Source organism: Dama dama, chromosome 30 (genome assembly GCF_033118175.1).
Source record: "Dama dama isolate Ldn47 chromosome 30, ASM3311817v1, whole genome shotgun sequence".
Taxonomy (NCBI): domain Eukaryota; kingdom Metazoa; phylum Chordata; class Mammalia; order Artiodactyla; family Cervidae; genus Dama; species Dama dama.
In genome coordinates this window covers 76629648-76653462 of record NC_083710.1, presented here as the reverse complement: position 1 = coordinate 76653462, position 23815 = coordinate 76629648, and the positions used below count along the sequence as shown (strand labels likewise).

General features: G+C 43.1%; 1 protein-coding gene across 1 annotated transcript in view; it reads right to left on the bottom strand.

Moving 5' to 3' along the window:
- Positions 1–23403, bottom strand: part of HS6ST3 (heparan sulfate 6-O-sulfotransferase 3) — a 697920-nt gene extending 674517 nt beyond the window's left edge. Inside the window, exon 1 of the mRNA XM_061133237.1 lies at positions 22691–23403. Coding sequence (XP_060989220.1) covers positions 22691–23403 — 713 coding nt within the window. The remainder of the gene's footprint in view (positions 1–22690) is intronic.
- Between the last annotated feature and the right edge of the window lie 412 nt (positions 23404–23815).

The window sequence follows — 23815 nt, the reverse complement described above, 5'->3', positions numbered from 1 at the left end:
TTGGAGAAGTTCCTTGATAAGGTGAAGTAAGCCACGCACAGATCCTGAATCGTAACTTGTGAAGTCTTTACCATAACCTTTGAACAAAATCCTCCTCTCTTTATTCTGAGTTTGATGACTCTTTATTATTACTCCATTCCCTCCAGGCAAGCCTTTCCTGCCCATGTAGGCTGTGCCTCACCCCTTTACTGTGTTTGCACTTCACCTACATTTCAGCCCATCCCTCGCTTCATTACAATTGTCCGCTTTTCAGTCTGTCCACAGTAAGGTCCTTGAGAATAAGGACAATGTCTCAGTCAGCCTTGATCTCCCACACCCAGCACAGTACTTAGCACTTTCCATCTCCTCACATTGTATCCTAATTATTCATACTGTTGTCCCCCATTAAGAGAGAGAGATTTTTTTATCAGCAGGGCCTTAGCCACCTCTGCAAGCCCAAAGCTGTCCTACATGACCAAACATCAAGGGAAAGGGCTTAACAAATACTGGGTGCTGTGCCCCTCCACCACTTTTTAAAATTATTTATTTAGTTTTGACTGCGCCATCCATCATGTGGAATCTTAGTTCCCTGACCAGAGATCGAACCCATGCTCCTGCATTGGAAGCACAGGGTCTTGACCACTGGGGCTTCAGGGAAGTCCCCCCCTCAGCCATTACTACTTTCCTATTCGAGCTTTCTTGGGCCATTTTTGGATCTTATTCCTAGGCCCTTTCTTGATCCCTCTAAGCCTTTTTGATGCCTCAAAGTCACCAACACCAGGATTTCCTTGCTGGTCCAGTGGCTGAGACTCCACGCTCCCAATTCAGGAGGCTAGGATTCAATCTCTGCTCAGAGAACTAGATCCCACAAGCTGCAATAAAGATCCTGCATGCTGCAACTAAGACCTGGCACACCCAGATAGAAAAGTCACTAACACCAGTGTAACTTCTTGTACCACCTTCATCCCTTCTCCACAACAGAACAAGAGGATACCAGATTTTGAATAACTCTAAGTAGCTCTCCAAATGTGAAAAGAATCAAGCTCTAGACAAAACACAGGCAAATCCATCTATGAACAAGGTTACCTCCATATATAGGCAATGTCAGACCTGTTGGAAACCATAAAACCACAAAACCATAAAAACCACAATAAATCTACCATTTAATGCGTCCTTCTCCCAATGCATCTCATTAAAACCACAGGTGCTTTGAAATAGTCTGACCCTCCTTTATGAATGTGAGTTGTCTCCTCGAGAAACCTTTATTTCTCAGAAACCCATCTACTCAGATACTGCCATAGGATCTGCTGAGTCATAGCGTGTTTCCAGATTCTAGGGCCCAGCTCGTATCCATGGTCACACTTGATTTCCTTTGAGGTCATCTGTCCACTAGAAAATCTCATGATTCCAGCAATATAGGGACAGGGCTGTGCTGTGTTAGGCCCACAAGGGGCATAACAGAATCTCAGTCCCCTTGGCACCAAGGCTTAAAATAAAAAGTGTTTTTAGATAGAAAACTTTACTAGTATTATTCACATTTCTGCTATGGAGAATGCCTAATAAAACTGTCTTCTTAAGATATCTATTGACTTATTTATTACTCATTGGCTGTGCCAGATCTTAGTTGCAGTATTTGGGATCTTTAGTTGTAGCATCCAGACACTTAGTTGCGATGTGTGGGGTCTAGTTCCCTGAGCAAGGATCGAACCCAGGCCCTCTGCTTTGGGTGTGTAGAGTCTTAGCCAATGGACCATCAGAGGAGTCCCCAAAACTGTCTTTCGATCACTGCAATTAAGTGACATCAATAAAGATCATGGAAGTCATTAGACTTCACCTTTCCTAGAATGCTGCCATCTGACCTTACTGTCCTGGAGCTTCTATGCCCTTAACCGAAGGAGGAGGAGTTTTCCCCTTCTCTGCAGACATACTTGGGTCCTACCACCTCTTTTTTACCTTCCTATCTCTACTTCATTCCTATCTTATTTTTATTCTCTGCTCTCTCCTCTCTCCTTTGTCCCTCTCCTTCTTGATTCATCACAGTCCTGAGTAACACAACAGCCTAGCAGTCTGACCTGAGGGTCTCCTCAGGTGTCATTCCTTATCACCTTTAACCCAGCATGGACCTCCTCACCTTCCTCACCAGGCTCTCAACTTTCCTCTCTTACTCAACTTCTACCATCATTCTTGACTTGAACCTTCCCATGAATAATCTATGCAACATCTTGTCCCTGCCATTCTTCCACCTTCTCAGCTCCAAAGATCACTTCCCCCCATACTTCAGGGCCCCCTTCACGTGGATCACAAAAGTTACAGCCCTCCCTCCAGCATCTCAAACACCCTGTTCTCTGGCCATCATCTCTTCCAGACCAGCATCCCAGCTCTCCTACTACAACTCCCCAAACAGACCTCTACTATCAACACACTGTGAACCCTACCGCTTTTCTACCTGTCGATCATCCACCCTTATATCGTCATTTCTTTCCTCAGTTCAGTTCAGTTGCTCAGTCCTGTCCAACTCTTTGTGACCCCATGGACTGCAGCACAGCAGGCCTCCCTGTCCATTACCAACTCCCAGAGTTTACTCAAACTTATGTCCATTGAGTTGGTGATGCCATCCAGCCATCTCATCCTCTGTCATCCCCTTCTCCTCCTGCCTTCAATCTTTCCCAGCATCAGGGTCTTTTCCTATGAGTCAACTCTTCGCATCAGGTGGCCAAAGTATTGACATTTCAGCTTCAGCATCAGTCCTTCTGATGAACATTCAGGACTGATTTCCTTTAGGATGGGCTGGTTAGATCTCCTTGCAGTGCAAGGGACTCTCAAGAATCTTCTCCAACACCACAGTTCAAAAGCATCAATTCTTTGGCACTCAGCTTTCTTTAGAGTCCAACATGACTACTGGAAAAACCATAGCTTTGACCAAATGGACCTTTGTTGGCAAAGTAATGTCTCTGCTTTTTAATATGCTGTCTGGGTTGGTCATAACTTTTCTTCCAAGGAGTAAGCGTCTTTTTATTTCATGGCTGCAGTCACCATCTGCAGTGACTTTGGAGCCCCAAAAAATAAAGTCTGTCATTGTTTCCACTGTTTCCCCATCTATTTGCCATGAAGTGATGGGACCAGATGCCATGATCTTAGTTTTCTGAATGTTGAGCTTTAAGCCCACTTTTTCACTCTCCTCTTTTACTTTCATCAAAAGGCTCTTTAGTTCTTCTTCACTTTCTGCCACTTCTCTCCTAACCAGCCTAAATGACATGACCCCGCACTATAAATGCCTCGAGGTAAACAGCCATAACCCTCCTGCTCTTCCCTTGGTAAAACCCCAATCCTGGTTAAACCCAACTATGTACTTAGCCCATGCCTCCATCAGAGCAGCTTAATGTTGCTGAAGAAAATCCCAGAACCACATGCCAAATGGACTGGTTTCAAATGTATAATCACAGAACTCGAAAACAGAATTCAATTCTGTCAGACAGCTTACTTCCCTAGGGAACGTGTTTTCCCAACTTCTGAGATCATTATTCATATCTTCTCTGTTCTCAAATTTCCAGCATTCCTTCCTCTCCTCCCCACTCTCAGCTAATGACCTTGCTTCGTACCTCACAGAGAAAAGAGATGCAATCAGATTAGAACGACCTCATCCTTCAACTATCAATTCACCAGCCTTCCCGTATCAGTACACAAACGCTCTGCCTTCATTTCTGCTCAAAAGGGAAGAAGACAGATGAGATCCTGTGTCCTGCGATCAGATCACCTCTCATTTTAAAAACATCACTCCTACCATCACCTGTCTTGGCTTTATCATTTCTGTGAGCCTTTAAACATGGCTCAGGGGCCCTGGCAAGGTTGCCATCTCTGCAGACTAGATGGGGCCGGAAGGACCCCCCTGCCAAGCTCACTTTTAGGAGATTTCAGCTCCTTGCCGTGGGGGCTGCTCCATAAGGCTGCACAGAGCACAGCTTCACCCAGGACAAAGGATCCAAAGGAAAGACAGAAAGAGAGGACACCTAGACAGAAGCCACAATCCTTCTATAACCCAACCTCAGAAATGGCGTCTCATCCCTTTGGTTGTATTTGATTCATTAGAATCAAGTTACCAAAGTCAACACTGAGGGTGGAGATAGGAACAGAGCTTCACCTCTGGAAGAGAGGAGCATCAGAGAATTTATGGACATATTTGTAAAACCATCACTGTTTAAGAATTTCAAGTTATTCTAAATTTGATACTGAATCAGAATCACTTCCTCAACCTAGCATTCATTCAGGGGTCTCCATAAACTGCCCCTCATCCATCCCAGTATCACCCAACTCTTCAGCCAGTTCAAAGCCTTTATTATGTGCCTTCTTCACTCCTGCAAACATTCACCCTCCTTCTTTCTTTGAGCACATCGTCTTCAGAATTTCTATATCTAGCTCTGATTATAACACCATGAACTGATTTAAATGTTGTGATGTAAATATTTCCAACTCACTTTATCTATGACTTACATATACTATGATTTCACTCCTTGAGAGCCAGGACCAAGTCCTCTTCTCAATCTGTGTCTTCTCCAGTGCCTGGTGTTACCTATGTACAATCATGAGTCAACCAATCAATCAAGCTAGCTAGCTAGAAGGAAAATGACCTCAAAATAAAATTAGATATGTTATAGCTCTCCTGTCAACCAGTCAGTGTATTTTACAACATTGCTTAAAATTATAAGTAATGGGCTGTCTAATGTTTTGCTTGCTTTGGAGCTTTACACCCCTTCCCTTCTCTCCCTGCCTCTGCCATCTATGTCCTCCTGTGGCTTAGAACCATCTGGCTTAAAGATGGTCCCACTCCCATCTCCGCAACCAATCCACAATCCTGATCATGGATATGAGGGCACTGATTACTCTAATCCTGAACCCAGACTCAACTTGACCTTGCACCTGTACTCTGACACCTGGTTTCTACACTGATTCAGAATCTACTTTTCATCATTTTTGTGCTTCTGAATAAGTAGATTCTTCGTCCTGTGTTTGAGTTCCAATCTTGGGGATGGCTTTAAGGATACTTGGAATTTGTTTTAATCTGGCAGGGTAAGACAAGCAGAACTATGGATGAAGGTTTGTGATACTGTACAGGAGGTGGTGATCAAGACCATTCCCAAGAAAAAGAAATGCAAAAAGGCAAGTTGGCAAGATGTCCGAGGAGGCCTTAAGAATAGCCAAGAAGAGAAGTGAAAGACAGAGGCAAAAAGGAAATACATATCCATCAGAATACAGAATTCCAGAGAAGGTCAAGGAGAGATAAGAAAGCCTTCCTCGGTGATCAGTGCAAAGAAATAGAGGAAAACAATAAAATGGGAAAGAACAGAGATCTCTTTAAGAAAATTGGATATACTAAGGGAGCATTTCATGCAAAGATGGGCACAATAAAGGACAGAAATGGTATGGACCTAACAGAAGCAGAAGATATTAAGAGGTGGCAAGAAAACACAGAACTATACCAAAAAGATCATGACCCACATAACCACGATGGTGTGTTCAAATCCTAAAACATGATGCTGGGCAAGTGCTGCACTCAATATGCCAGCAAATTTGGAAAACTCAGCAGTGGCCACTGGTTTGGAAGAGGTCAATTTTCATTCCAATTCAAAAGAAAGGCAATGCCAAAGAATTCTCAAACTATGGCACAATTGCATTATCTCACCTGCTAGCAAAGTAATGCTCAACATTCTCCAAACTAGGCTTCAACAGTATGTGACCCAAGAACTTCCAGATGTTCAAGCTGGATTTAGAAAAGGAAGAGGAACCACAGATCAAATTGCCAACGTCCACTGCATCATCAAAAAAGCAAGAGAGTTCCAAAAAAACATCTACTTCTGCTTTACTGACTATGCCAAACCCTTTGACTGTGTGGATCGCAACAAACTATGGAAAATTCTTCAAGAGATAGGAATACCAGAGCACCTAACCTGCCTCCTGAGAAATCGGCAAGCAGGTCATGAAGCAACAGTTAGAACCAGACGTGGAACAACCGACTGGTTCCAAATTCAGAAAGGAGTACATCAAGGCTGTATATTGTCACCCTGCTTATTTAACTTATATGCAGAGTACATCATGAGAAATGCTGGGCTGGAAGAAGCACAAGCTGAAATCAAGATTGGTGGGAGAAATATCAATAACCTCAGATATGCAGATGACACCACCCTTATGGCAGAAAGCAAAGAGGAATTAAAAAGCCTCTTGATGAAAGTGAAAGAGGAGTGAAAAAGCTGTCTTAAAACTCAACCTTCAGAAAACTAAGATCATGGCATCTGGTCCCATCACTTCATGGCAAATAAATGGGGAAACAATGGAAACAGTGAGAGATTTTATTTTGGGGGGCTCCCAAATCACTGCAGATGGTGACTGCAGCAATGAAATTAAAAGATACTTGCTCCTTGGAAGAAAATATATGACAAACCTAGACAGTATATTAAAAAGCAGAGACATTACTTTACCAACAAAAGTCCATCTGGTCAAAGCTATGGTTTTTCCAGTGGTCATGTATGGATGTGAGAGTTGGACTATAAAGAAAGCTGAGTGCTGAAAAATTGATGCTTTTGAACTATGGTGTTGAAGACTCCTGAGAGTCCCTTGGACTGCAAGGAGATCCAATCAGTCCACCCTAAAGAAAATAAGTCTTAAATATTGATTGGAAGGATTGATGCTAAAGCTGAGGCTCCAACACTTTGGCCACCTGATGAGAAGAGCTGACTCATTGGAAAAGACCCTGATGCTGGGAAAGATTGAAGGCGGGAGGAGAAGGGGACAACAGAGGATGTGATGGTTGAATGGCATCACTGACTTGATGGACACCAGTTTGAGCAAGCTCTGGGAGCTGGTGATGAACAGGGAAGTCTAGTGTGTTGCAGTCCATGCGGTCGCAGAGAGTCGGACACAGCTGAGTGACTGAACTGAACTGAACTGAAGACAAGCTGACATGAAAATGACTGTCATGAAGGAAGAAGTTGTTTATGCTCACAGGTACCCAGAAATGAGACACAGTATGCCACACAGGGCCACAGAGGGAAGCACCAGGGTCATTCAGGAGATGAGGAAGCAAGGGGGGAATGTGGGCAAGAGCCTTTGCTGTGGTTTCCGAAGGAAGAACAAGTGAAGCAGAGTGAGTGGGTTCAGGCAGGACTGGCTAGTCTGAAACTGAACCAATAAAAGAAACAAAAAAATCAATAAACAGTCCCAGTCCTGGTACTTCCCTGGTGGTCCAGCAGCTAAGACTCCACAGTTTCAATGCAGGGGGCCCAGGTTCAATTCCTCATCAGAGAACTCGATCTCATGCCACAACTAATATCCAGTGGTGGTTTAGTCACTAAGTCATGTCCAACTTTTGCAATTCCATGGACTGTCACCTGCCAGACTCCTCTGTCCATGGAATTCCCCAGGCAAGAATACTGGAGTGGGTTGCCATTTCCTTCTCCAAGAAAACAGTAAGCAAGTGGTGATACTGACTAGAACCCTTCTTATAGTGTTAGTCGCTCAGTCATGTCTGACTCTTTGCAATCATGGATTGTAGCCTGCCAGGCTCCTCTGTTTCCGGAATTCTCCAGGCAAGAATACTGGAGTGGGGTGCCATTCCCTTCTCCAGGGCATCTTCCCAACCCAGGGATCGAACCCAAGTCTACTGCACTGAAGGAAGATTCTTTACCATCTGAGCCGTGAGGGAACCCATATATCCGGTGCAGTCAGATAAATAAATAAATACTTCTTAAAATAATAACAACCCCAGTTCTCTGACCAATCACACAAATGCAATACTTTTAGCAGACACAGGTTAGAATATTTGACAGGCTAAAACTCGGAAGTGAGTCCTGGGTTGGAAGTCTAGCTTTACAATTTAATCCCATGTGACTCTCTAAAACAAGATGGAGATGGTATTGCTAGCCTCTCCAACATCCACCCCTCCTTTCCTTTGCTGGGAGAGCCCCCAGTCTGTTCTGCTGTCCACATGTGACTCAGGGGAGGGCAATCCTAGCCCCATCTTCAGGATCAAATCCTAGAGGGTGCGATGCCATTGCCAGCAATTGGTTTCCCGATGGGGATGTCACCGTTTACACTCTAGTTGTTGCTCATGTGGCCAGGAAATTCTCCATGCAGCCACAGCGTTCTATCAGCCACAAGAGAGGCAGCCTTTGGCCCAAGTCAGCAAACTCAGGGTGGCAGAGTAAAGATGTGGAAAACCACCTGGGTCCTCAGTAAAATAACACCAGCTAACATTTAACAAGTGCTTACTATGCTTCAGGTATTCTCCTGAATATTTGTGCACATTAACTCATATATACAGACTTCCCGGAGGTCCAGTGATTGACAGTCCATCTGCCAATGCTGGGTTTGATCCCTGGTCCAGGAGGATTCCACCTGCTGTGCGGCAACTAAGACCACGTGCCACCACTATTGAACCCATGCTCTAGAACCTGCAAGCTGCAACTACTGAAACCCACGTGCCTAGAGCCTGTGCTCTGCAACAAGAGAAATCACCACAATGAGAAACATGCATCACAGCGAGAAGCCCCCACTCAGTGTAATTAGAGAAAGCCCACCTGCAGCAATGAAGACCTGGGACAGCTAAAGATAAACTAATAAATAATTTTTTAAAAAGATCATATGATGCTCACCACTAATACCTGGTAGGGATGTTTTTTATCACTGTTTTACACAAAGATAAAGAAGGCTGAAGAATTCAGCAATTTGAGCAAAGTCTCATAGTGAATACATGCTAGAGTCAAGCTTTAAATCCAGGGTTGAGTTACAGAATTTATATTCTTCGCTTAACTGGATCTGGAAAATGCTACTGAGACAGAATCAATCCGTTCTCTCTGGGCTTGTTATGAGATTTAAAAATGTCTTATTAAGGCAATTTGAATTTGAGTTTTGCTAAATGCTGCTGATGGCATCCTAATAAACATATATAGATTCTTCATCTTCAAAATGGGCCACTTCTCCGTGCTTCTGAGGGCTGCTGTTAAGACGAAGAGTTCAATAAATGATCATGCTGCCATCAGTTCTCCAGGATCACCTCCTTCCACAGGCATCACACCTCTCATGGTTTTCCATCAGTCTGCTGAACCTCTTCCAAGACTCCACTCTAGGTCAGGAGCTGTGTGTGCTTCTAGGTCTCTGCCCATGCAAGTGTGTATATCCTCTGGAAGCAATCAGGCATTGCCTCATGTATAAAAATTAACTCATTACTAAGGAAAATTATTCTCCTAATAGATGTGTATTATCATGCAAACTCTAGCCTCTGGAAGATTTTATTTTATGTTCTTTCTTTCTCCATAATTAGCTGCAAAACCAAGTTATATAGTGAAGAGCTCAGTGGATTATCACATCCTAAATCAGCTCAAATGAAGAAGTTACATTCTGAGCTCACTTGCAAGACATATTATTAACCAATAGCCTTAATTTATAGCTGTCATGTGAAAATAATGAAAAAGAATGAATACAAAATTTAAAATATTAACTCCTAGATAACTTTCTCAAAAGGGTAAAGCAATGGGAGAGAAAAGAAACTTTTGTACCTTGATCTGTGCCAAATCCCTGGGGGAAAAAAAGGGTTTTCTGATAGTCTAAGGAAAAGACTTATGCGTTCTAACAAGCCTTTTAAGATATATTATGTCCTGTTTTAAAAGAAAGTGCTCATTACTTTAACAAGTTATTGAGCTGAATGTGTATTTTGCATATTTTTCAACTGCATCTTTGTCATTCCCAATTTTTTAAGCTCTCTATAAAAGCTGAATTATATATGCAGTGCACTTCCAAAATCCAACTTTCCTTCCTTCTCCATTCTATATCAAATGGATTCTCACTGTCAATATAAATTTAAATTTGTATAGTACTTTATACTTTATGAAGTGCCTTCAGAGTCATTTCCTTAATCCACAACAACTCTTTAAAAAAAGAGGATACACAGTCTTATCCAAATTGTCCAATAAACCTGTAAATTTATTTATGCTTGCTTTCATTTATTCAGTGATTTACTTGACAGCCATAATGTACCAGCACTAGTCTAGGCACTGAGGATGCAGAAGGAAACAAAACAGTTGCCATCTTCAGGAAACTTAAATTTTGGCAGGAAGGCCAAACAATAAACAGCAAATCAATGAGGAAGTCTAGATTCAAACTCTGATTGCCGGATCGCAACTGTAGAACTTTTTACAGGATACCACTTTGCCTTCCTGGTCCAAATTCACTGATGCAAATGATCTCTTTGCCATGAACGTGGACAGTTTGATTTCTTGAACTTGAATCTCACTGGGTTTCCAAAAGGCCTCAGACTTTTTTCCACTCTCTTGAAGTAATCCAATGGACAACAGTCAAAATGGCACTTAATAACCAACACATTTAGGACACTATTATATTCCCCCAAACAAGAGAACCATGGAGATAAAAATTGAATTACAAAAGGAACATATGCACACGTGAGTGTTTGTGTGCCTTCACTCATGTGCTTATCATCATTAATCATTGGATGACCCAAGAGCTGGACCCAAGCAATCAGAGGCTCCTCTCCCATTCCTTGGTCCTTGAAATGGAAGTGCCATCCACTGTTCCCACCCTCGAAGCTGTTTCAAAGACACAGTCTCAAGAGAATAGGGTGTTGTTGAGAACATCTGAACAGCCTCCATGCATGAACCTCACTAAAACCTCTATATAAACTCCATATAAAACCTCTATATAAAGATTCTAGTAGGTGGGTGCAGAGGTCTACCTATCTTGTTACCACTAAAGACAAACCTCACGTGTGACCTTCCTTGCTTATTGCACCTGCCACCTATCCCCCTGGAGTGATCTGCCTCTTCCTTCAGTCTCTCCCTGCTCTCTCTGTGTGATGCCACCTTCAGATTTCACCTGGCAAGTCCCCTAGGTTGCAAACCCACACTTACACCAGGTAGGAAGTTTTCTATCACTGTTTTACAGATTGAGTGTGTGAATGTGCTCTAATTCACATAAGAATTCGTGGTAGGATCAGGTCTGGGTGTGCTGTATGCTCAATTGCTCAGTCGTGTCCAACTCTTTGCAACCCCATGGGACTGTAGCTTGCCAGGTTCCTCTGTCCATGGAATTTTCCAGGCAAGAGTACAGGGGAGGTTTGCCATTTTCTACTCCAGGGGATCTTACTGACCCAAGGATGGAACACCCATGTATCTTGTTTCTCCTGCATTGGCAGGCATATTCGTTAAGGCTGAGCCACCAGGGAAGCCCTGGTGGGTGGAATCAGGGCCTAAACCCAAATCTAGGCTTCAGAACTGATGTTCTTTGCCTCTTGGCTTTACTGGATCTAGGAAATGCTGTTGAGATAGAATCAGCCAATGCTAAGACCTTTCTTTACCTGGAAAAAAATAGGTTCACATTAAATTTGGAAGTACAAATGAATGTCTTGCAAGAGTCTGCTCATTTAGTTATCAGCAGTTGTCTGGCTACACAGAGTTTCTATAGGACAGCATCTCAAATGACTGCCCTCGACTGTTCTCCATCTCGCGGCACTCACTAGCAGGTTAACCTGTCCCATGTTATCATTAGTAATTCATGACTTATTTGTGAAAGTGCACGAACAGCACTACTACAGACCTAATACAATGAATATCTTATTAGGAAGAAATTAACAAATGAATTGTTGCTGATCAATAGGTGTTGAAGAGAAAATTACAATGATGGTAAAGCCTAAATAATTTATACACGATATTGATTTTTTCATTACATTAATTATTCTTTATAGCACACATAAGGAACTAGGAGAATAAAACTTTCAAGGCAAAGAAATTTATCTACCATAGTGGATTGTAGGCTTAAGTATGAATTTAAAAGACAAAGAATGGATCAGGATAGTTGACAAATATTTTCAGACTAAAAATGCATCAGGTAATAAATTTGACACTTCCAGTGTCGCTAAGTTCCTTCGTGTTGCCAGATGTTTTTATACACAATACTTTTGATATTTATTTATCAAGAAAAGTATTAATAGCATGTTTATAAATAGAAATATTAGAAGTAGAACAATTCATTAATCTACTTTGTTCACCTTATATGGAAGGCACAATGATAAATTTAGTGAAGCTATGTGGGAAAGAAAAATTTCTCTGAAACTTCTCCCAGAATCTTTCAGTTGACTGGACTTAAATCCAATTGAACAGCGTGCAGGTTCCTTACTGCTAATGGCTTTCAAAGCCAGCAGAAAACAACACCCTAAGCCCGTTTTTTCAGGGCAAGTCACTTTCATACAGATGTAGGGGCCTGAAGATGACCCTTACATTTACAGAGTGTTTTTGACTCTAACCTTGTCATAAAATGTTGTCCCAGAGAATGACAAAAAAGTATTGTGCATAAGAAGGGCCATGAAAGAGGATGGAGGTTGGTGTGTTCCTAATGGCGGATGGTGCTCCCAGCAACACAAAATCCACCCTACAGATCAGAGAAATGAACTTAACACCAACTCCAATCCATGCACTAGGTACAGACATTGCACTAAAAATGGCTTTTGTCATCTACAAATTCAAATGTTGAACAGCATTTTGCTCATGGTGTTATGACTCTGGAAACTCAAGCAAGGAACTGATGATTTCTTTTTCTTTATCTTTACTGAGTTTTCTCAGATACCAACTTCATTTTGCTATTTTTCAGTAGCCGGTCCCTTCTGCAGGGGATTTTCCCAATCCAGGGATCAAACCAAAGTCTCTCACATTGCAGGCGGATTCTTTACCAGCTGAACCACCAGGGAAGCCCAAGAATACTGGAGTGGGTAGCCTGTCCCTTCTCCAGCAGATCTTTCTGACCCAGGTATCGAACCAGGGTCTCCTGCATTACAGGTGGATTCTTTACCAACTGAGCTACCAGGGAAGCCCACATCTAATATTAGGAGATTCCAGGTCCATAATGTTTTTAAACAGAGTTTCATGAATATATACTTTCAAGTACATCCTTGTTGCTCTTGTTTAGTCGCCAAATCATGTCTGACTCTTTGCAACCCCATGGACTGTACTTACCAGGCTCTTCTGTCCATGGGTTTTCTCAGGCAAGAACACTGGAGTCAGTTGCAATTTCCTTCTCCAAAGGATCTTCCCAACCTAGGAATCGAACCCATGCCTCCTGCTTGGCAGGTGGATTCTTTACCACTGAGCCACCAGGGAAGCCCCAAGCACATCCTATCCCCCTCAAATAAAGACGGAAATAGTGTTTCAAAAGCCTTTTAAAATTAAAACGGAAAACATTAGAATAGTTTCAAGTGTGATATAATCTTTTTCCTCCCTCATCGGTTACCTTCAGAGACTTAAAGCTACATTAATATTATTTTTAATGTGCTTAATAATCTTAGAAGAAAATCTGAGCAGCAGAAAGCATCTCATCTCATAAACTGGAGCCAGTTCTGCAAATTATTTTGTAGTGTCTTAACCAGTATTGTTATGTAACTTCAAATTTATAAAGTACCACACAGAGATATAATTTAAAATGTATATTATCTGGATCTGCATCAAAATACAGATCTAACTGCTCAAATATGTCATGATCGCCAGTCAATTCTGGGGCACCAGGGGAGCAAAACACCCAAATCCAGAACTGTTTTATTACCCAGTGAAAAGTCACTTGTTATGGTGACAGCTCCATTGCTGAGTTTTCTTTGCTTCTTCCACCATTCTTTGGGTTAGAGACTAACGGTCCATATAGAAAACATGTGCTACAGGTTCTAAAGGAACTTAGAACTTGTTCTCAGTCTCATGTGTAGGATTGAATGGGGCATTCATACAATGAATCAGAAGAAACTTCCAACTATTTTAAGTCACTGTGCAAGTTATTCTCCATGTTCATACCTGCTACCTCTGCAACCCCAAATCCATTCTCCACCCTTCTCTGCCTCGGTGAAGCATGTGGAATGAGGATCGCACATGTCCTTTAGCTGCCAGGTAAATCCAGCCACTGGAAGACAGTGGGAGGACAGGTGGGAGGGGAAGGAGACAAGGTATTTCCTCCCCACGCCCTCCTCTCTGCCTCAGCTCCATGTGCCGGCAGGCAGCCCTTCCTAACACTGAGACTGTAGCTTTTGTAAAACACCTGTAGACATCTAGTGTTGACACTGCCTGCCCAACTCTCCTACTTCACGCCCAGGGTGGTTAACTGCTTTCCTTGTTACTACTTACAAAGAACCTTATGTCCAATATTTGTACCGTTCCTCAATCCCTACCTCTGTTAATAGTCCCTTGGCAATCGAAAAGGGTGCCTCTGTTTGCTGCCAGGACCTACAATACAGCTACCCATGTTTGAGACAGCAACCTGATACAGAAAAAGAATGTGTAAGTAAATAAAAGAACAACAGCAGCATTTAAATGCACCAGCCCTGCAAGTCAGATGGCCTCTTAGATAGGTGCTTATTAATACTCCCCATAAATGTACTAATGAGACAAATCATTGCATACAAGATGCTTTTCTGACCTCTACACTCAATATCACCATCTTTCTGATTCAGTTCTTTAAGGATTTCAAACTTCACCTTGACTACTTTTGTCCTTCTCTCCTCACCCTCCTCTGTAGCATCCTTCTAATTTACACTCTGCATTATCACTGTCTGTTCTCTCTTCCTTGACATGTCACCTTGCTCTTTACTGTGTTATATAGATCCTACCTGCAGATTTCCACACACAGGCCAAGCTACCACATACTTATGTTTAAAGTTATGGTTACTCTTTCTTCTGGGTCTATGTTTTCATTTTTAAGTAAACCTATACAATTCTGCAAGTTCCTAACTAGAGCCCGCAAAATACAGAAGCTGCCATCCAGGTTTTCAGTCTTACATCCATAATCTTGAATTCTTCAGAAGAAATACTCTGTAAAACATAATAAATGGATATGGAGGACATCAAGGTGGTTAGCTTTTCTACCCTCTTTTGTTTGTAAAGAAACTAGAACGCAGAGGCAACCGTGAACATATGGTATTAAAGGCAAGCTTCTGACAATAAATGACCCAGTACTTACCAATAAAAGCATGGTACTATATTAACAATAGCAATGAACTACAAATATTTATGTGCCCACAGGCAACTAATTCAATTTCACCGCAGGATTGCTTCATTTATGAATTTAATTGTATGTGTTTAAACATTTTTGTTGTTATTTCATTAATATCCCATAAAAAGATAAAATGATATGCTGAAGAAAAGAAAGAACAAAAGTCTCTATACACAGCATTAATTAAGTACACATTGCATGCCCATGGTATCCAGAGAATTAACATTTACTTTTATCATTTATGGTTTTTCTCTTGCATCATAACTTGCAAGTTCATTTTTGCATCGTTCAGGATGAAAAGTTGCAGATTCAAAACACAACATACAGGTTTACCTATCATTTTATTTTCACACAGAACAGCACAGATGTTTGAGACCCATGAGAAAATTAAAAAAGAGACTCTTCCTGTGCCAGGCTATTTGAAGAATGCCACACACATTCTTAGCACTCACCGTAAGATAATATCATTATTATTCCTCCCATTTTCTAGAGCAGGTAACTGACTTACTCAGGATTACGTGACAGCAAGTGGTTGAACCAGGTTAAAATTGAGCTGATTTGACTTCACAGCCCCTACTTTACACATAACCCTAATTGCATTCACAAGCTGGGCTTCAGCACGATTTTCAGGAATATTCAGGGGCTAGTGTATTTTTCACGGATTTTCTCCAGTTTCTGCTGAGGGCTTTTTTCCTAATTCAAGGTCTCCTTCCACTGCTCTCCAAAATGACTATCCCTAACCATAACCACCTCAACCATCTGGCTTTAACCAGTAATAATTCAGAGTCTACATTATTGGTACTTTTATCCTCCACCCATCCTACATCAGAGTTCGCATGCTCTTGGTTTCAGCAGATTCTTTGCCTCAAGTGAGAATGAACGATGAGGCTAACCTTCCCAAGAGGCAAGAACATCTGTCTGTACCCAAATGAATTTCTGAGCTGTGGCATATTAAGAGGAGAGACCCCCTACAATGTTCTAATAAGCCCTGGGCTGGATACTTACTTTGACTCTTCTTCTGGCAAATAAGAGGAATTGACATCTTGCTAATTATGAAAGGCAACTATTAACAGTTCAAATTTGCATGGCACAGAATAAGAGAGGAAGGACACCAAATGTTTGATAATCCCAACTTTCAAAGAACCAAAGTCTTGTCAAGTTATGCTGATATTTTTTAGAAGTTATCTAGAACATAGAGTATATGTTTAGCTAACATGGAACTTCTATAGGTCAGTCTCTGTGCTGGGAACTTAACATATGTTTTACTGAATAACTGCATTTGCTAGAGTAAGATACAAACAAATAACACTCTCTAGGTTAACAAGTATTTGGTACACTTCCCAACACATATTTAAATGCTTAGCTATAATTAAAATGAAGTTCTATTAGCCAATTAAAATCAACAATTTATCCATAATATCCATAATTTAACAAACTCAAAAATAAGATAATTGATTAATACAAAATATTAATTTGGGTTCCCCATTTACTTGTTTTCATACTAAACCTATTCCTTGGCCCAATAATTTATTTCATGACTCTTAAAATCACATTAGGATTTGCCAGTCTCAATTAAACCTGTTTAATTCATTATCAAGCATAAATAACTTTCAAATGGCATAAGCTTCTGATTGTCCTTAGTCAAAATGAGACGGTAATAATTAGCTTTGGGGAATAATACTATAACAGTCTAAGATTAGGCAAATCCACATCGCTAGTGGCTAAATTTACTTAGCTTCCAATTATTACACAAACATTTATATTTCTCTGCATTCAACCCTTTTAAAAATCCCAAGGTAATCAGCAAGGAAAATGCGGAAAAATAAACCATATCTTAGCATTTACCATTTCCAGTTTTATCTTCACAACTCAAAAAAAAAAAAAATTGAATGAGTTTAATTCAACTTCCTTCTGATTTATAGCAAATATCAGAGGTTTGAACCAGAAGCCATACTTTAAGAGACCCTGTAATGAACATATAAGTGGATATGGCATATAGACAGAACAATCTCTTATCTCCTTGGTTTTATACTGCACACAAACCTGATGGTGAAAATTAACCTTCTTTGCAGTTCAACATTTCTAATTAGAAGAGACATCAAAAAGATTATCCCTTAGAAAGCAGTATGGGCCATAATATTCTAGATAGCCTTTGAAACAGAGCTCTGCTGCTTCCTATGTATTTTAGACTGCTGTCTAAACGAAAAGCAATAACCAGATGATCTTTCAAAGTGGTTATGGCTTTATGTGCCAAGTTGTGTTATATTTTCTTATCTTACCTTTTTATACTCATTATGAAGAAGCAGACAGCCTTGTATACAGGACCTATTTATTGCTTTTAGCCCTGAATATATAAAATAGTCTATACCATCAAATCATGCTTTACTAAAAGTTTCCTTGGTAGAAATGTTTACAAATCTTCAAGAACTGACTAGTTCATTGAGAATCCTTTTGTGCCTCTATGTGTGTGATGGGGGCTGTTTTGTTTTCTCTGCACAAGGCATGAAAGGAGAGGCGAAAGATGCTCTGAACTAAGATGTTCTCAGCTTAGAACACAGAACCTTCAAATAAAAGGCCACAAAGGCTAAGCCCTTCCCCAGGAAGAAATTCCTTTCCAACATCAGTGGTTAATTAGCTAAAATGTTCACTGCTGGGGAGCACGCCACTTCACAAGAGAGTTCCTTCTCTTGTAGACAGTTACACGTTTAATGAAGTTCTTTCTTACTCTGAGTTGAAATCCTTGTCCTCTCATTTCTCTCTTCCTATCCTAATCCCATCCTTTGGCAAAACACAGAACAAATCTCCTGCACCTTCCATATCTTCCTTCTATGAGTATTTGAAAGCAATCCTTATGTCTCTCCTATTTTTCCCACCTCCATATTAAATATTACCAGCTCCCTCAATAATTCCTCCTATGACATGGTTTCCAGGTGTTACAAATAAACTGGAATTGTAGCATGACTCAAAATTTTTCTTAAAATATTTTTTAAAGAGATCTGAAGATTATTTCTCATTTATTTACAAGCATAACTGACACAATTACAATGACTATCCAGAACCCAGTGGTCTTCCCAGAAGCTGTATTTATGCTAGCTCCCCTTCTTGTGATACACACACACACACCACCACCACCACCACCATTCATGTGATACAAATTGGGTCAGAGAACCTCATCTCCCTGGCCACACCGATTGGCTGAAAGAATAGTCATAAGTTCCAAGCTGGACTAATCAGAGTCATTCCCCAAGGTTTCCAATTGGAACTCAGAGAAGGCTTGCATTCCTCTTAGCCCTAGATCTACTAGATTCAACAGCCATTTACTCATTTCATGGAATAAGCCATTTTGATATAATGAGTCCAATATGAAAAGGGGTGTGGAAAAGGGTCCAATATGAAAGACAGGGTGTACCTCTCTTTTCTGTGTCCTGGTTATTAAGCTAGAATTTCCCCTTTGTCTGAACTGAGTTTGAGTCAAGTTTGTATCGTCTACAACACAGAGGGTCCTATTGAACACAACATTCATAACCTTGCAAGCAGTCTAACAGGACCAACAGAATGTGGTCATTAAAAAAATGCCATCCCACCCTACAAAAGGAATGGATGGAATCTCTTTCCATCACAATTTTAAGAATGAGAGCAATACTCCCTTACTAAAGAAGATCAAGGTCTATCTTGCCTAAACACCTGAGTTCATAGGACTGACACTATTTGCTCAAACTATATTCTGAGACCTATCACAGGGCCTGGCACATAGTAGGTGCCTAAGACACACTCCACTATACTTGTTAAAGTGAACAGAAGAAACAGTGGGCAAAACATTGAATATAAATGATCAAAATGAAGACATGAGTTCCCTATGGAAACCTTAGATGTATTTCACATCTCCTTAGTATTAGATAACCCACTGGCCACACAAATTACGGAACCAGATTATCTCTTCAGTCTTTTTTAGCCATAAAATATTAGGAGTCTATCCATACTCCACAGAAGGTAATGAAGAGTCTTCTAAAGACTTAGGCAGGCAGACAAAAATGGGAAACATGCTGAGATAATGAAGGAAGCATAAAGATGAGAAACAATAACCTACTAAAGAAATAATAGAGAAAAGAAAGAAAAAGAAAGGGAAGAAATCATCACTAATACGATAAAAGAGGTCATTTAGACAAGCCATCTTCCTATTACCTTCCTGTCTTATTCTAACTGATTTCTGTGGTCAGAAATGCCCTCTGCACTGGATTCAAACTGCCAGCCCCAGAGCCTTGTTCCTTTCTGGCCCCTTAAAACACACAGGATGGCTACTTCCACTCTTCCAAGAATCTCCTTCCAGAGTTGGCTCCCTGCTTCAGCCTTTGGTCCCAGCTGTTCCCAACTCCTCGTTCACCATTCCAAACCAACAGTTTGTCTTTGTCACCCACAGAATACACTCAATTACACGGTGTGCCTTCCCATCCCTGTTTCCCAGACTGTACTCTGCAATGACTGATGCCCAGATGTTCATAATTTTCAATTTATTGATCAGTGTTTTGAACTTAGGATTTTGTCTCCACACAAATAATCATAAAATGGCATCTCTGTAAATTAAGGTGGTCCATTTGCATCAAGCTCCTTGAGGAAATGACCTCACATCCTTTTGTGGAAGAAGGCCTTCATTAGGGCAAATACTGTTATTACAGTTGGCAACTAATATTTAAATATTACTATATAGCTCCATACCAAGTATTGGGTGCTATGTATCAGCATATTATACTACACACAGATATTATGACAACACTATATGAAGCATTTTACATGCATTTGCTCTTTTAGTTCTCATAAGACCTCTAAGAGGTTAATTAAGTACCAATTATTATCCACATATAAGATGAAGAATCTGAGGCTCAGAAAGAACAACTTACTAATTCACACAGCTAGTAAGCACAAGAGCCACACGACCTGACTCCAGAATCCTCCCTCTTACAGGTATTCCACGACCCACAAGGACATCGATCCCTGTGAGCAATGGAGAGGGGGGACAGCGGAGGAACCAAAAGCAGAGAGACTAGGGCACCGAAGTCAACATGATCTACTTCTTGATTTTGCTCAGAGTCAGCCCTATTTGAAGTTGAACCTTGTTCCCATTATGTAGCAATAGATTATCTGCCATTTTGCATTGTGGAAATGTACCCTCCATTATCCAGGCTAATCTAGTTGACTGTAGAACGCTGTACACAGACACTCTAATGACAGACAACTAATTCCATCGTCTGTGTGAGGAAGATGCAGCTGAACATCTCTTCAACTTTTTCCCTATCACTTTTGATGCAGGGCCCTTTACATACCCCACAGCTATTCCTCCCTACAGCATCCAGAGGAGAAAAGTAATTGAGAATATCAGGAAAAGGGAGAGGGGGTGAGGATGAAGGGGAAGAAGGATTATAAAAATGGTGCCCCCAAAAAAAACATTATTAGAGATTTTTTTAACAAGCAAACCAGTGCAGTTGATCTGAAAACTTTTGAATCTGAGAGAAAAGAATCTACCGTTAAACAAAGACAAGCATTTGACTGTGCAATAGAAACCCTATGTTCAAATAGCCAAGGTGGCATTCTCCTCCATTACCCAGCAGAGAGATGGTATTTCCTCTACTATCTGAGCCACCAGGGAAGCCCCTGAAATAGTGAGCATTCCCTGTAGAAGTAAGACCTTGCTGCTGTAACCTATGCAGGATCTGAAGTAGCAGCAGCATGTCATCACTAAGCAAAAATCCAAGTATCCTTAAATTTCATCATCTCTAATTGCTCCAAAATCTTCATCTATTCACTAAAGGTTTTATGGACTTTGATAGAAAATAATGCCCATCTCTACTGAAGAATCACTAGCTAGGTCTATGTGATAATTAGTCTCTAGTTCAAGTGAAATGGAAGCTGGGATTCACACTAGTAAACTCTCTGGGGTCATTCAGGAGTTATTACATAAAGGTATAAATACAAAAAGTATAATTTGTGATGAAATGTAGCAGAGACTGTCTCTCACTGAAATAATAGCCTCCTTTGGTAGGAAGTTTGGCAGTCATTATCAACTGAAAAACTGTTGCAAGCTAAAATACAGGGGTAGGATCTAAAACACTATACAATTAGATATCTTGAAAAGTTAAAAGTCCTTAAAATATGCTAAGGAAGGAGACATGCTTTCATTCCAAGTCCAACCAGTTTCTTATTCTAAGCAATTTCCATTAAACAGGCAAAGGAGCAGGGAGGAGAGAAAGTATTTGAAAAACTGCCAGAGTAAAAAATCCCATAATGAAATTTTGCTCATTCTTGGAGAAATGAAGTAGAATTAGATGCTTCAGTGGTGGTGAATTCCAGAATCTGGGTAGCTTCCAGTAAATGAAGCTTTTCCATAATGTCAGAGGCAAAAGCTATCTGATATCAACATATTGAGCTTGAGTTTTTAAACTCCTATTTCCTTACACCAAACTGTTTGAAACCTTTGAGATAAAAACCTCAATAAACCAATGTTCCAAGCTTTTAATATTTTAGTCCCTTGAGCAAGCATGTCAGATTAATCTTCAAATTGCAATGGGCAGAAAGAACATTAAACCAAAATTCTCAAGCCCAGTGCCTCTCTGCAAGGATGTTAATAAGCTAAGCAGTTTCATTGGCTATTAAGATTTCAAACTTTCCTAATTCTCAGCGGCCTGACCGTTTTAAAGTGGGTGGGGACAGAGGTGGGAGAGGAAGCTAGGGATTTTGTTTCTGACACCTTTGTATGCACCTAGCATTGAGCACGTGGCCAGGCACACAGGAAGCCTTTAACAAATGCTTTCAGAATGAGTTGATGGATTGGTCTTGGGGGGGCGGGGGTGGGGGGGGAGAGTGCAAATATTGCTGAGAACAGGAGGAGTCCAAACACTGGCGCTGCTCAGCAACAAAGCCCATCTCCAGAATCAGGGTTATGGAGGTGGAGCAGAAATTCTAACGTGTGTCTTCAAAGCGGCAACAAGAGCCTTGAGAACAGCCACCAAGGAGCCACTTACAGAGGGATCAGACTCGTCTCTGGCTTCGCCCTGCCTGGAAAACTCCTACCCTGTCTCTCTACATCCAGCTCCGTCTGCCTTTCACCGGGTTTGAGTTTCCGCTCGCAGAACTTCGGTTCAAGATTCGACCTCGCGGGTCTAACCCAGGCCTCCTGGCCATTCCAGGGGTTCCACGCACAGAGAGAGGTCACACCGTGCTAGGCATAAGGAAGGTCTCTCTCTCTCCCTCTCTCTCTCTCTCTCTCTCTCTCTCTCTCTCTCTCTCTCTCACACACACACACACACACACACACACACACATCTCTCACACACACACACACACACACATCTCTCTCTCTCACACACACACACACACACACACACACACACACACACACACCGACGACTACAGCTCCCGACACCTTTGGGGCGGGGGAGAGAGCGATGGGGGCTAGGGGGGGAGCGAGTTCAAGACCAGGACACTTTCCAAAGGTTTCTTCTCCCTCTCCCCAAACCTCTGCCCGCGTTGCGGGACGACGCTGGGGAACCAGCCGCCCGGCGCCGCGGAGGGAGCGCGGGGCCGCCCGGGGTTGGGGGGGCGGGGAGGGCGGGGTGGTCGGGACCGGGGTGGGGGCGGCGGGGTGGGCTGGAGCGGGGAGGAAGGTGGCCGGAAGCGAGACGCGGCGGGGGGACAGTACCTGGTGTGGCTGTGGTTGCGGGGACAGTCTTTCTTCTCCATGATGGCCGGCACACAGTTGGTGAGCTCCGTCCAGTCGGCGTGCAGCCCGCAGCTCCAGCCGGTGGAGAAGCGGGAGAAGAGCCACGTCTCCTTCTTGCCGGGCCGGTGGCAGGTGCACTTCTTCTGGCCGGCTTTGCAGCTGCACGGCTGCTCCAGCCGGATGTTCTTCACCAGGTGCCGGCCGAACGTGGTGCCCCCGGTCTTCTGGATGTGCAGGAAGACGATCACGTCGCGCCCCTTGATGTTGAAATCCACGAAGCGGGTCAGGTCCTTCGGGGTGAAGTTGAAGCGCGGCACGAAGCGGGGCAAGGAGCCGTTCTCGGGGGCCTCGGGGTCCGGTTCCTCCTCCTCCTCCTCCGCCTCCTCCTCCTCGTCCTCGGGGTCCCCCGGCTCCTCGTCCTCGTCCTCCGGCGCCGCGGCCCCCCGAGGCCCCTCGGGCGGCCCCCGGGGTGGCGGGGGCAGCTGGGGCCGCCGCTCCCAGTCCTCGGGCGGCGCCTGTGCCCGGCGGGCGGGACTCGGGGCGGCCGGCTGGCCGGCCTCTCCGGCGCGGGGCTGCTCCCCGAAGTTGGCGCAGGAGCTGGAGCAGGAGGGGGACACGTACTGGTACATGATGACCACGAAGAGGAGAGTGAGCACCGGCGTCAGCAGCCACTTGTTGAACCTTTCATCCATGGTCCCGCTCTCAGGCCGGCAGGCTACGCGGCGACAGCGGCAAAGACGCGGACGCGCGGCAGCTCGGAAGTTTCGGGGACTCCGGGGCGCGGCTCCGAGCCCGCCGCTCCTCCATGCCCCTGACGCCGGGGCGAGCTGCTGGCTGGCAGCCCCGCGGCACTCCGGCGCTCCGGGGCTGGCAGAGCCGGGCCTGCAGATCGAGCGGGGAGACCGGCGCCGGCGCGCGGCGGCGGCGGCGGCGGCGTGGAGCGCCCTGCGCTCCCGGGGGCGCCCGGCTCCCGGCTCCCGGCTCCCAGCCCCGGGCGCGGCGCGCGCTCTCAGGCGGCGCGGGGCATCCCGCCGCCGGCGCTCAGGCGCTGGGGAGCGCGGCTCGGGTCCCGGACCTGCCCGGGGCAGCCGGGCAGCTGCGGCC